We start from the raw sequence: 12,365 nt of genomic DNA, 5'->3' as shown, positions 1-12,365 counted from the left end.
TTATTATGATTTTGTTAATTCACAACATGATTTAAACCTAGCAAAATTAAACATTATTATTGCACACCACTTACAATCTTTAAATAGTAGTTTCGAACGATATTTTCCATCTGACAACACCAAATATGAAAAACATTTGTGGATAACAAACCCTTTCATAACATATGACAATAGTCAATTAAATTTAACTCACAGAGAATATGAGTTCGTCCTGGAGATTAGCTCAGACATAATGTTGAAAAGAAATTTTTCAAGGATGTCTTTAGATAAATTTTGGGTCAATACGAGAAATGAATATCCATCTCTATACGAAAAAGCGATGAAAATGTTACTCCCTTTCGCAACAACATATTTATGTGAAACGGGATTTTCAGCTATGACTGTTATAAAAAATAAGTTTAGAAATCGGCTTTCGGTTGTTTCACCACTCCGACTTAGCCTGACTAATTTAGAGCCCACAATTGAAAAGTTAATTGAAGAGGAGCAGCAGCAATCGTCACATTAATGCCAAATAAACAAAAATTGACATTTAATTTTTTGCTAAACTTAGGATTGATTTTTTATTTTGTTTATATGCAATGATTATGTGATTTTGTTTTAATTTTCTGTTTTTTGTTAAAGATTTATTTATTTATAAATTATAATAAATACTTATTTTTCTATTGACGTACTGTTGTAAATAAATGATAATAAAAATATTATAATAGTAGTTCATTAATATCTATTGAAATTTTTTGTTCAAAATAGTTGACCGGTCCGTGCAATTTTTGGACAAATTCTACAGGTCCGCAGGTCAGAAAAGGTTGAGAAACGCTGTTCTAGCCCATCAGCACCCCCAGATTTGCTGTAGGGGCCGAAGTGTGAATTTTTCAATATTCCTCATTTTCAATAGCAAAGTTAAAAATTATTTTCTCAATAACTAGAAACTGCAGTACCCTGGGACTAGTCTAGATTATTGCATTAGGTCGTCTAGTATCCTTGTAGCCCATCAGCATCCCCAGATTTGCCGTAGGGGCCGACGGGTGAATTTTTCAATATTCCTCGTTTTCAATAGCAAAGTTAAAAATTATTTTCTCAATTACTAGAGACTGCAGCACCCTGGGACTAGTCTAGATCAGTGGTCTTCAAACTATTTTGAGGCGCGGAACCCCTTTACAGTTATATATATTTCAACGGAACCCTTAAGAAAAAATTAATATCAAATTATTACTTATGTGAATTTTAGAATGTTAAAAAGTAAATTGGTAAAAAATACATATTTTCATTGTTCGTTATTATAAAAGTACAAAAATAAAACACAAATGCAAAATTAAAAGAAAATTAGATTGCATGCGCTAATGACTGGGGTGAGCCTGTTTGCCCTTGCATAATATATTAAAATCTGGTAAAATATTTGTTATTTGTAGACGCATCTCATTTTCTGCATCGAGCCTATTTCTGTATTTTGTTTTCGTTGCTACATATATTGAAAATGAATGTTCGCATAAATAGGCAGAAACGAAAGGCAGTAATATTCTAATCGCTCTTGTTGATATTTCTGGATATTCTGCGTACAATTTTATCCAAAATTCTAGTAAACCTTTTCTCTCAAATGCACATTTCAAAACTGAATCCGTTGATATATCTATTAATTGTTCTTTTTCTTTCAACATTAAATTCCCAGATTTATTGTAATATTGAAATGGATCTTTAATCCATTCATACGATTCTGTTGTTTCTGGGAAGTATATTCGTATTGTCCGTTTTAATTGGATAATATGTTCCTCAATCAGTTGTCGAACATCATTATTTATGGCTAATTCATTTTCGATTAGAAAACTGTTTAACATTTGGAAACATTGCACGTTATTTGATTTAACGTAAGATTCCCATAAATCTAATTTCAGTAGTAATGAATTGATTTTATCATGCATTTTAATAATGTTGATATTAATTCCTTGAAGTGATTTATTGTATTCATTTAAAACAGAGAATATATCTGCCAAATAGCATACGGTTTGTAACCATATTTCACAATTCAATTTTGCTGCATATTTGTGATTATGTTCATTTAAAAATAATCTGACTTCATCTTTCAACTCTACAAACCGAGTTAAAATTTTACCACGTGAAAGCCAGCGTACTTCTGCATGCAATAACAAAGTTTTATGCGTACTAGATAGCTCCTCACATAGCAAAGCAAATAATCTGGAATTTAGTTCCTTCTTTATAAAATTTATAATTTGCACTGTTTCTTCCAACGTATCTTTGAGTTTTTGCGAGATACGTCTTACCGCTAATTGATGCCTATGAAGACAACAATGGGAATGTTTAATATGGGGAGCTAGTTGAATAATTCGCGATATTGCTCCTTTTTCGCGACCTAATAAGGATTTTGCTCCATCAGTACAAATATGCGCGCATAAATTCCAACTTATTTTATGTTTTTCCATGTACAAATTAATCAGTTTAAAAATTTCTTCTCCAGTCGTCCTTCCTACGAGGCGTTTACAGAAGAGCATATCTTCTTGCACTGAAGAATTAAAAACATAGCGTACCAGTACAATTAACACAGCTAATCCTGCAACATCTGTGGTTTCATCCAACTGCAATGCAAAAGGATTGTTCGACGTTTTCAGACGATTTATTAAATCATTTTCACAAAATAATGCCATTTCTTCAATTCGTCTTGCAATTGTGGTGTCCGATAATGGAATGCTGTTCACTTCTTCCAGATAAGTCTCTCCAAATTTGCAAGATATTACATCCTTAATGCAGGGTTTTATTAATATTTCGGCAATTGTGTAAGCCTCTCCTTCTCTTGCAATGCGATAGCTAATGCGGAATGAAGCTTCAAGTGATTTCGCGTTATCAGAGAGCACATATTTACAAAATGTCTTTGTTTTCTTCTTCAATTCATCATTTTTACGTTTGAAATATTTGTTGCAAAGATTTGCATGGTTCGTTTCAAGGTGACGCTTTAATTTTGCCGGATTCAAACTGCTGTTACATATTACCCTTTCACATACTACACAAAGGCCATTCGGTTCATTTGCATCTCCTACCCAGGTAAATCCAAATTGTAAATAATTTTCATCATACTTTCGCGTCTTTATACCTTCAGATATTTTAATTTTCTTTGTTATAGGTACTTCGATGGGTACTTCTTGAACTTCATCTAACAATGTAGTGTCATTTACATTACTTGCAGATGTTGAAGGACTTTCAGTAGTACGTTTTAACGTTCCCGTTTTTAACCAAAAATCCATCTGCAAAGGGATTGCAAATATTTAAAAATATACTTCTTACAACCAATTAGGAGATGAAGTTTTATACGAAAATGATTTACTATATTTTTTTCAACTATGTAAATTTACATTTACATGGATAAAAGGCAAAAATTATTTTTCGAATAAAAATTTGAAATAGAAAATTTTAAATATTATAAAACACTTACCTTTGCTTTGGCAATATAGTTCATATAACAATAACCAAAAAACGTATTCATACACAAAAGAGTACGTCAAAGTCTTTACACTACTGCGGCTACTGCAGCTACAAGCTACAACTTGCAAACGTGAGACAGTGATCAGCTGACTCCAGCGATTGTGACGTAACATTTACAGCGTGAAATTTTAAAATTATAAGCACTGTTTCATTTTTATAACTATACATCTTTATGAAAAATATTGAATTTTCAAAAATTAGTATACTTATTGAATAAGTAGGGGTTGACTTATTGACTTATATAAGGAAATATTTGGGCATGGCCCACGGAACCCTAGGGTTCCGCGGAACCTAGTTTGAATATCGCTGGTCTAGATTATTGCATTAGATCCTCTGGTATCCTTGTAGCCCATCAGCACCCCCAGATTTGCCGTAGGGGCCGAAGGGTGAATTTTTCAATATTCCTCGTTTTCAATATCAAATGTAAAAATTATTTTCTCAATAACTAGAGACTGCAGCACCCTGGGACTAGTCTAGATTATTGCATTAGGTCCTCTGGTATCCTTCTAGCCCATCAGCACCCCCAGATTTGCCGTAGGGGCCGAAGAGTGAATTTTTTTAAAATTCCTCGTTTTCAATAGCAAAATTAAAAATTATTTTCTAGACTAGACTAGAAGAACTAAAGACTACAGCGCCCTGGGACTGGTCTAGATTATTATATTCAAAATTTACTCAATATTTAATTTGATTTGAAAGTATAATTTTCATATGGCTTTTACTTCTTTATTAATGAAACTTGAACGACACTTTTCTAAATTTTGAGACACATTAAAGCATTTAAATTAATTTTTTATATTGTTTTTTATATTATGTTTTTTATATTGACACCGCTCCACTTGTAACGTCGGTAGCTGTGCCTTACTTATAAAGGTTTCATAATCAGTAGAGAGTTCTGATAAATGTTCTCCATCTAATCTATCATGAATATTACTAAATAATGAAACGTTAGAAACAAGTAGCTGCGATATAGTTGGCGACGAACGTTTTAGAATGGGGCTGTTACTATTTAGTATTATAGTTTCATTTGCATTAGTAGATCTTTCTTTTATTTCAATGTTATTATATAGAAGTAAAAGCAATGTGAAATTATAATATCAAACTAAATATTACATCAATTTTAAATATAATAATCTAGACTAGTTCTAGGGTGCTGCAGTCTCTAGTTATTGAGAAAATAAAGTTTAAATTTGATATTGAAAACGAGTAATATTAAAAAATTCACCCCTCGGCCCCTACGGCAAATCTGGGGGTGCTGATGGGCTAGAAGGATACTAGAGGACCTAATGCAATAATCTAGACTAGTATCAGGGTGCTGCAGTCTCTAATTATTGAGAAAATAATGTTTACATTTGATATTGAAAACGAGGAATATTGTAAAATTCACCCTTCGGCTCCTACGGCAAATCAGGGGGTGCTGATGGGCTAGAAGGATACCAGAGGACCTAATGCAATAATCTGAACTAGTCCCAGGGTGCTGCAGTTTCTAGTTATTAAGAAAATAATATCTAAGTATGCTATTGAAAACGAGGAACCGCTCGGCCCCTACGGCAAATCTGAGGGTGAGGATAGACAGGGAACATACTAGAGGGTCTATTCGAATTATCCAGGGTAGTCGCAGATTGCTACAACTTCTGTAATTTCAGAAAACTATTTTTCAATTGATTTGTTTAATACTTCTCTGATCAACTGTAATTTTATGAATCTGAATCTGGTACAGATTCGAATATGAATCTAACTTCAGCCACATGGTTTCTTAGTATACGATCCCATTCTTCCACTAACGCATCTGCTATTTCTGCGAGGCATTCCTGAGGCTTCTCGCGAGAACGTACCCTTCTCCCTAATTCATCCCATAAATGTTCGATAGGGTTCATATCGGGGCTTCTCGCAGGCCACTGTAATGTGGTAATACCCGTAGCTTCTAAGAAGTTTCGCACTATTACTGCGGTGTGTGGTCGGGCATTATCCTGCATTAATATAAAATTATTGCCCACTAACTCTGCATGAAGTAAGATATACTGTTGTATAATGTCAATGTAAATTTGGGCCGTCATCGACCGCCTCACCGGAAAAACATGAAGGGGTGTCTTTCCATTCATTGACATCCCTCCCCACACCATAACCGACTCACCATTAAAACTTTCGCGTTCTGTTATTAAATTCTGATTAAACCATTCACCAATCCTTCTCCACACCCTTGTTCTTCCATCCATCATGTTAAGGCAAAACCTTGACTCGTCCGTAAACAAGACATTCGACCATTAAGGAATATTCCATTCTCCATAATTTTGAACAAAATTTCTTCTAGCAGCACGATGTTCGGGCAATAATTTAGGACCTTTTGCAGGTCTCCTAGCTTTTAAATTAACTAAGATCTTGCTGAACATTTACCGCAGTGTTTGACCGATTCCGTAAAATCCGCAATCTCAAGAAACGATCATCTCTTGGAGACGTTTTTCTAGGGCGACCAGAACCCACCTTCCGAGCAGTGCTTCCTGTTTGTTCGTACTTGCGGATTGCTCTACAAGCAGTTGCTTTGCGGGGCTAATGCTTTGATAGTAGCGAGAGGAAGTTTTAGGAAAACCAATGTCTTCAACAACAAAATTTTATTAACAACAATATTAACAATAATAAAAGTGCGGACGCGAAAAGGGTAACTGCTGGGTGTTAACTGCTAACTGATAACTGATGGTAACTGGTGGTAACTGACTGAACTCTCTGGGCCGATCCTGGTTCCTTTTATCCCCGAGTCCAGTAACATCCCCGGTGAAAGCTCTCTTCGAGTCCTTGTCTGGACCAAAAGGATCTGCTGTCCAGATGTACGGAGAGAGTTCTTCTAAATAGTTTCGAACGCTTTCTGGCGACCAGATGTTTGCCACGGAGAGCGTCCAGTAATATCTCCGGTGAAAGTTTTCCGGGAACCCTTTGCCTGGACCAAAAGGGTGTCCTGCCCAGATGACCGGAGAGAGATTTTTTTGAACGGTTTAGAAGGTTCTCTGGCGTCCAGATGTTCGCCACATGCTTCATCGCCCATCGTTTACTAAAGCAACTAATCTTGCTACTTGTTCTGGATTTATTTGAGGCATTTCATGTAATTTTAATCACTACAAAACTTTTTTGTAGTTAATTAATGACACAACGACAAATTAATTGCTATGGCAACGTCAATTGTTTGACAATGTGATCATACTTCTTAAATCTGTGGGATAAACGTAAGGTTTCAACAAAAAAGCTTCAATTCGGACAATTTTAGAGATAAATTAATGAATAAAAAAACAAAATGCTCATAAAAGAAACGTCTTTCATATAGGGTGTAAGCACTTTTTATACCATTACTTGATTAATACACAGGGTGAGTCAAAAATTAGGAAAAAAACATGGTTCCAGTTTTTCCACTACCATCCAGGAGTCATTGAACAAATTTCCGCCTTTTTAATTTTTTTTTGAAAGACAAAGAATTGGCTACCAAGAAATAAAAAAATAATAAAAATCAGCCCACTGGTTTAAAAAATATAAGATAATAGGAGCTTTCACACGTACACTTTTTCACGCAATCTTGGAATGGCCCGTTCCCGTCGCGCGTTCTAAGGACAGGACTGGAGCGCGGCGTGCCAAGACTGTTGTAGTAGAAACAGACACAGTTTTATCTCGCATTCTTCATTGCGGTTGAAAACTGTAAGCGTCGATCTCGTGTGTGTGAACGTAAAAATTTCCGGTATCATTCGCGATTAGTGTGGCGTTTGGAATTTCAGGTAAGTTTGAAATTTTTGTCTAGAGTTGATAAATTTTTGAATAATTTTTACTTTTTAGATGGTTAAATATGCCTAAAAGTTGAAGGAATAATCAGAAACAGAACGGAATGGGTCAAACAATGGAAACAAGATCGTGAGGTACACGGACATATGCCACTTCTACGTCAATTGAGAAAAAATTACCCAGACGACTATAAGAATTACTTAAGAATGGATTCGACCACATTTGATAAATTATTAGAACTTGTTGGTCCCAAAATTGTGAAGCAAGATACTGTAATGGAGTGCTGACAAGTTCTTCAGAAAATCCGACGGATGCTTCCTGATCCTGCTCCAAATCATCCTCCTCAAGAATCTGATTATCCTCGGTGTTAGGAATGTTACTTATACTAGCAGTGGGTAGTTCCTGATCCTTCGTGAATAATAGCAAGTCGAAATACCACAAAGATGGTACATAAACATCATCAGTTGATGATCCACTTCTCTTTGACGACTCTACTTTCTTGAGTTCCTTTCGGAAAGATCCTCGTAAGTTCTGAATCATTTTAACCACAAAATCGCGATTTGCCTCTGGATATATGCTTTGGCAAAGTTTCACCAACTTTTCGTATTAGATCTTATTTTCCATAAGCACGGATTAGATTTATATTCCTCTATGAACTTGATCATGAAATCTTATGATTTTGGGTTGGAACGAACTGTTGATGCGATCATGCGGGATTGTTGGTTTGTTGGAATGAGAAGATATGTGAGAATACATATACGAGCATGCCCAGAATGTCTATTAAGCAAGTTACCGACAGGGTTGAAAGCGGGGAAACTATATCCCATTCCTGCTCCACAGAAACCGTTCGACCGAATTCACATGGACCATTTGGGACCGTTTATAAAGAGTTGCAGAGGTAACATGTATCTGTTAGTAAGCATAGACGCTTTGACGAAATTTGTAAAGTTATACCTTGTACGAGACACCAAAACCAGAACAACGGTAAGATCACTGGAGAAATTAATCCAAGAGTATGGAAATCCAAGGAAGGATCGTATGCGATAGAGGGACATCGTTCACATCCACGGAGATTCGGAGGTTTGCTGAAAATCGAGCGATATCTGTTACGTACAATTCCACTAGTCATCCAGCAAGAAATGGACAGGTAGAGAGAGTTAACAAAACTGTGACACCGTTGATATTAGGAAGTATGCAAGAAGATGTAAGTTGGGATAGGAGTATAGTGGAAGTAGAACGAAATTTAAATTTGGCCATAAACAAGACTACTGGACGAGCACCATACGAAGTGTTATTACCACGTTTTCAAGCAGACCCAGTTGTGGCACGGATGGCACCGACAGAGCAGTGGACTCCAGCAGAAGATGTGCAGATAGATAGTTAGACGACGAATAGCAGGCACATATAGTTCCTATCTTTAAATCTGGCAACAAAAGTGATGTATCCAACTACAGGCCAATATCTTTATTATCAGTTTTGAGTAAAATTTTTGAAAAACTAATTTATAAACGACTATTTTTTCTTACTAAAAATAAAATTGATACTAGACAACACGGCTTTTTTGCGGGTCGCTCGATCGAGAGTAACTTGCTTGAGTACAGTGATTATATTTTTTCTTCTCTTGATCAAGCAATTCAAGTGGATGCCATATACACTGACTTCAGTAAGGCTTTTGATCGTGTAGATCACAATCTCCTGTTGTCAAAGCTTCAGATAATGGAAATTAACAACTATTTGTTGCTATTGATTGCTTCTTATATGCGTGGTAGAACTCAGGTGGTATCTATTAATGGATATTATTCTGATATAATGTCCGTTCCTTCAGGCGTACCTCAAGGGAGCCATCTTGGCCCCCTTCTTTTTAATATTTACATCAATGACATTTTCACAGTAATAAAACACTTCCAGTGCTTAATGTATGCAGATGATATGAAATTGTTTGCACGAATTTCCTCTCCACCCACGCTCGAGGGTGCAGCGTAACATTAATGCACTACAACTCTATTGCTATGACTATTTCATTCATAACGTTAACAGCCAATAAGAATTGGTGTTTTCCGTCAATTGCGAGTATTTCAGCGGTTATTTGGCCGTAACCATGGAGAACGATAATACGAACCTTTGTATTATCGCTTGTTTGACATTTCATCGATTTCGTGACATCCATGAATGTTTCCATAACAATCAATATGATTTTTTAAAAAAATATTAAAATTCTAAAAATATGTATATTTTTTATTCATGAAATAGTCTAGCCATATACAACACGACAATCGAAAATACTCGAATCTCGACGTATTGCCTTAAAAAACACCACTCGACCTTCGGTCTCGTGGTGTTTCAGGCAATACGTCTCGTATTATCGAGTATTTTCGATCGTCTTGTTGTATAATATATTAAAATTTTATGACACTTAATGATGGACTTTCTTGAATATTTAAACGACTTTATGGCTTTTGCGGGAATTTTATTTTTGCCAATTTTAAAGCAGAATCTTGTACATCTTGTATATGACAAAGTCGTAAACAACAACAACAACTTTTTTATATCACTATGCTTACAACATATAAATTATCAACAGGTAAAGTGATCTAAATACTTATTATAAAATAAACGTTGATCAAAATAATTATCAACTAAATTATTCTAACACCCTCCCTTATAATGAATATTCTAATTAAATTAATCCTAAACCTTTCCTAAACTTCCTAAGTTTTATTTTATCTAACGGTTTAGTCAGTATATCAGCTATCATATCTTCACTAGGTAAATATTTTATATTTATTTTATTTTTATTTACTAAATCCCTTATATAATGGTATTTCGTATCTATGTGCTTAGTTCTTTTCTTTAACTGGTCATTTTTGGTAAGTTTTATGCAACTTTGATTATCCTCGAAGATTATCGGTGTTACATTAATGCCTATTTCTGATAATAATCTCGTGTACCATTCAAGCTCTGTAGTTAATTCAGTTAGCGCAACATATTCCGCCTCAGTATAAGCTTACGCATTTTTGTTTTGTGCTGCTCCAAGTCATTAAATTGCCATTTAAGAATACACAATATCCACTATTTGATTTCCTATCAATTAAATTCGATCCCCAATCTGCATCCACATATGCAATTAGGTGATCCGTTGATTGATCTGGGCTTGATTTTATTTGTAATTTTAAATCAATGGTATTTTTCAAATATCTAAATACTCGTTGCACTTCTATCCAATCCCTTTTCATTGGATTCGTCACTTTCTGTGCTAAAATAGATACTGAAGCAGAAATATCTGGTCGAGTATCATTTGCAATATACAGTAAAGCTCCAATTGCACTTCTGTACTGCTTTTCGTCAAATTTTTCACTTCCGGTTAAATCATCTTTTCTATATCCTGTGTTCATTGGTATATCACTAGTCTTAGCGTCTTCTAAGCCAAATTCTTTTAATTTTCTTGATATATATTTTCTTTGGTGTAGTTGAAAATGCTGACCATCTCTTTCTATTTGAACACCTAGAAATTCTGTAATTTCTCCCAACAATTTAATTTTGAAATAATTATTTAGTGCTCGCTCCATATTATCAAAAGTTTTATCAAATCTTGCTACACAACATATATCATCTACATAGATAGCTAAGTATAACATATCTTCATTAACTTCTTTAAAATATAAACAATGATCATTTTCGCTTTGTTTAAAATTATTTTCAATCAACATTTTCTGTAATTTTTTAAACCATTCGTTAGCACCTTGTTTTAATCCATACAAATTTTTTAACAACTTGCAAACTTTAGTTGTATTTAAACCAAGCGGTGGTTTTAAATATACTTCGTGTTTTAAGTCTCCATTTAAATATGCTGTTTCAACGTCATAATGTCTTACCTGTAAACTCTTTTTACTAGCTAATTCAAGAAGCGTTTTTACAGTAATTGATCTAGTTACGGGTGTAAATACTTCATCATAATCAATTCCGTATTTTTGTGAACAACCTTGTGCTACTAATCGTGCTCTGAAACGTTCTTTAACTCCACTTTCGTTAGTTTTACGTTTATACACCCATTTTGTACCAATAGCTGTTTTTCCTTTTGGCAATTCCATTAAAATCCATGTGTTATTTTTCTGAAAAGCTGCCAATTCCTCATTCATAGCCCGTACCCATTCATCTTTATCCTTTGAATTTATCGCTTCTTCGTAGGTTTTTGGATCATCTTCGAATATATTTTCTGCATACTTTACACTTTCAATAAATCTCTTAGGTGGAATACCTCTATTTTTCCTTGTTGGGTATCTATGTTCCTCTTCGGTTTGTTGTTTTTCTTCTTGTACCTCTTCATTCAAATTTTTTTGAATTCGAAATGGTTCTTGTAGATCTTCATTATTTTCCAGATTTATCATAATTATATTCTTTTCATTACAAGGTTTTTCAATGGTTATCTTTGATTTATTACATTTTTCGTCGGCTAAAATTATATTTCTCGTAATCTTTACGTTTCTATTATTAACAAGTATTCTGTAACCCTTTGTGTTCTCTTCATATCCAATAAATATACCTTTTTCTCCTCTATCATCAAGTTTTCGTCTGTCTAAATGATCATTATAATAATAAACTGTACTTCCGAATGAAATCATATCATTATATGTTGGCATTTGATTATACCACTGTTCATACGGTGTTTTATTATTATTTGAAATTATTCTGTTCAAAATATAACAAGCAGTTTTAACTGCTTCGCCCCAATAACACTTATCTAACTTTGATTGAATAAGTAAGCATCTAACAGCTTCCATTAAGGTTCTATTCTTTCTTTCTGCTTTACCGTTCTGTTGAGGTGTTCGAGGACAAGATGTCTGATGTAAAATTCCTTTTTGTCTAAAATAATGTTTCAGATCTTTAGACATATATTCTCCGCCTCTATCACTTCGTATTATTTTTGGTTTTCTGTTAAATATATTTTCCAACATACTAATATGTTCTTTAATTATGTTTGCTACATCACTCTTTTCCTTTATTAAGTAAACAGTTGTATAGTCTGTACAATCATCAATTAAACTGAGTATGTATTTATAACCTTGATTCGTTACAACTTCTATTGGACAACAAACGTCTGAATGAAGTAAATCTATCGGATTTGT

General features: G+C 34.3%; 1 protein-coding gene across 1 annotated transcript; it reads right to left on the bottom strand.

Moving 5' to 3' along the window:
• Positions 1–1,334: 1,334 nt before the first annotated feature.
• On the bottom strand, positions 1,335–3,248 carry LOC111414764 (zinc finger BED domain-containing protein 5-like). Its single transcript, XM_071200947.1, has one exon. The coding sequence runs from the start codon at positions 3,246–3,248 to the stop codon at positions 1,335–1,337; it is 1,914 nt and encodes a 637-aa protein (XP_071057048.1).
• Between the last annotated feature and the right edge of the window lie 9,117 nt (positions 3,249–12,365).

This window comes from Onthophagus taurus, unplaced genomic scaffold (assembly GCF_036711975.1).
Source record: "Onthophagus taurus isolate NC unplaced genomic scaffold, IU_Otau_3.0 ScKx7SY_15, whole genome shotgun sequence".
Taxonomy (NCBI): domain Eukaryota; kingdom Metazoa; phylum Arthropoda; class Insecta; order Coleoptera; family Scarabaeidae; genus Onthophagus; species Onthophagus taurus.
This window is presented reverse-complemented; position numbering and strand designations above follow the sequence as displayed.